This window comes from Tupaia chinensis, unplaced genomic scaffold (assembly GCF_000334495.1).
Source record: "Tupaia chinensis unplaced genomic scaffold, TupChi_1.0 Scaffold143624_1, whole genome shotgun sequence".
NCBI lineage: Eukaryota > Metazoa > Chordata > Mammalia > Scandentia > Tupaiidae > Tupaia > Tupaia belangeri.
In genome coordinates this window covers 1,071,033-1,073,540 of record NW_006203472.1, presented here as the reverse complement: position 1 = coordinate 1,073,540, position 2,508 = coordinate 1,071,033, and the positions used below count along the sequence as shown (strand labels likewise).

Here is a 2,508-nt window from a genome sequence, read left to right as displayed (position 1 = left end):
CCGAAGGTATACGTGACCAGGGTGCGGCCACCGCAGCCAGCACCTGCCCGGGCCCCAGCCGCTCGCAGCCCGCCTTGGCCGCCCTTCCCCGGAGTCTTCCTGCGGCCCAGGCCTCTGCCCAGGGTGCAGCTGAGGGCACCCCCGCGCCCTCCCCGGACCCACAGCCGCAGGACCGGCAGCCCCCAGGCCACACAGCTGCGTCCCCCAGCTGGGGAGCGAGCCACCCAGACCGTGCGGGAGGGCCAGGTGCGCACACCCGGACTGGCGGCACCCACGGCAGACTCGAACTCGTCATCCGAAACTCGTCCGGTGACCTCCTTCCTGAGCTTGTCCCAGGTGTCCAGGTCGCAGCTGCCTGAGGAGGACGGGGAGGAGGAGGACGGGGAGGAGGATGGGGCACTGGGCGAGGAAGCTGCGTCCGAGGACAGTGAGGAGGCCGCCAGCCAGGCGCTGCGCCGCTGGCGCGAAGATGCCATCAACTGGCAGCGCACCTTCAGCGTGGGCGCCATGGACTTCGAGCTGCTGCGCTCAGACTGGAACGACCTGCGATGCAACGTGTCAGGGAACCTGCAGCTGCCCGAGGCCGAAGCGGTGGATGTGGTGGCCCAGTACATGGAGCGGCTCAACTCGCGCCACGGCGGGTATGGAGGCAACGGGGGAGAAGAGCCCCTCGCACTTTCCCCAGGACTCAAGAGTGTGTTGGGCTGGGCTGGGCTGGGCTGAGGCACACCCCCAGGGATGCCCAAGGCTCCTCCTTCCTCCTGAGCGCCTTACTGCCTAGGGTCCTTGTAGGTTCAGGAGCCCTCCCAGGGCTGGCTCCCCTGTCCCTGCACTGCCAAATCCTACATTTGTCATCTCGAACCTGGACCCAAGGATGGATCCAACTGCAGAGAGCAAGTCTGAGCCAGCTGCTGGGCAGACAGACACACCCAAGGGTGACGCTTAGGACCCCTGGAACTCCTCCCCCCAGGCGTGGTGCTGCTGGGTCTTCACAGGGGTCGGGGACTGACTCCCTTCTCCCCCCCAGGCCCTCGCGTCCTTGCAGGCCCAGGAATCCAGTTCTGTCTCCCCCCATGCGGGGAAGTGGGTGCTGATTTCGCCTTGGGGGGGCATCCTGGAGTCCTTAGAAGAGGCCGTGTCTTCTAAGTTGTGTACAGCCTCAGGGAGACCGCACACGCAGGGACAGGCAACGGTCCATGGAGCCAGGAGCCCAGTGTGGCTGCAAGGCAGGGGACAGAGACCCACCCCCGTGCTCGGTGCTTACTTTTCACGTGCGCAATGGAAAGCTTTGAATAGGGCTAGGTTTGACTCCTTCAGGCAAAAGGGAAGCTTCTCAGAGGGGACCCAAGGCCTTGAAGAGGAGGAGCTGGGAGGATTGGGGCAAGCTTCCTAGACGGAGGACCCTTCAGGACAAAAAATAGGAGACATGGCTCTGCCCCAAGAAGAGGGAGTCTTCAGCCCAAGTGCAAAGGGGAATTTTGTTTGTTGTTTGTTTTTTTAATTTTTTAAAGGAGTTGTTTAATCTTATTTACTCATTCTTTTTTATCTTTTTAATTTGACCAGAGAAAGAGGGAAAGTGAGAAAGCAAGCCACCAGGTCCAGGACTCAAACCGAGGTTGGCCACTGTGGGAGTGCCCAGCGCCTTAACCACCACGCCACCTGCTGGTCCCCTCAAGGGCAATTTAAGGCCACAAATTAGAGACTATTCAAGGACCCAAAATGCCTTTTTTCTTTTTCTTTTTTGTTTTTGTTGTTTAGTTTTTGTTATAGAGCACTTGTACTTGCCAGAGAGAGAGAGAACGAGAAATCACCACCACCACCCCGTGGTGTGGGAGGTGGCCACACCAGTCCCCTCTCTAAGTCCCCTTGGGATTTCGGCACCCATCCGCACAGTCAGGGAGCCGCCATGTGGGATCCAGCGCCTCAAACACCACTTGCCGCCCCCTCCCTGCCCCCTGAATACTACTTTGAGAAAATAAACACTTGTCCCTGTTGGCCATGGAGACTCCCTGAAGGATCCTGAGCCAGGGAGTTACTTGATAGGCCGGCCCGACATAAAAATCACTTTAACTTAAGTGGTGGCCAGGAGACCCAGGAAGAGAGCTTGGGGACGCCTCCCAGTGAGACCTGTCCTACTTCCTGGGTGAGACCTGCCCTACTTCCCCGGGGTGGGAGATGTTCCAGAAAGTCTGCCCGCCATCTGGGAATCCCTTGGCGACACGAGGCTTCAGAGGTTGCACAGCAGCCGCCCCCAACCCCAAGTGTCCACAGCAGGGGAAAATCGGGTGTGGGTGTGGAGGCGTGCAGACTCGAAGCTCTGCCCCACAGGCGCTTCGCGCTCCTGCGCATTGTGAACGTGGAGAAGCGCCGGGACTCAGCGCGCGGGAGTCGCTTCCTCCTGGAGCTGGAGCTGCAGGAGCGTGGGGGTGGCCGCCTGCGCCTGTCGGAGTACGTCTTCCTGCGTCTGCCCGGAGCCCGCGTCGGGGGCGGCGGTGGCGGCGGGGAGAG

The 2,508-nt window shown here is 60.9% G+C and overlaps 1 protein-coding gene across 1 annotated transcript in view; it reads left to right on the top strand.

Moving 5' to 3' along the window:
• The window catches only part of B4GALNT4 (beta-1,4-N-acetyl-galactosaminyltransferase 4), an 11,155-nt gene that overhangs the window by 6,953 nt on the left and 1,694 nt on the right, over positions 1 to 2,508 (top strand). Inside the window, exons 14-15 of the mRNA XM_027766688.1 lie at positions 1 to 641; positions 2,329 to 2,508. The exon at positions 1 to 641 is cut by the window's left edge and continues 57 nt beyond it; the exon at positions 2,329 to 2,508 is cut by the window's right edge and continues 107 nt beyond it. Coding sequence (XP_027622489.1) covers positions 1 to 641; positions 2,329 to 2,508 — 821 coding nt within the window. The remainder of the gene's footprint in view (positions 642 to 2,328) is intronic.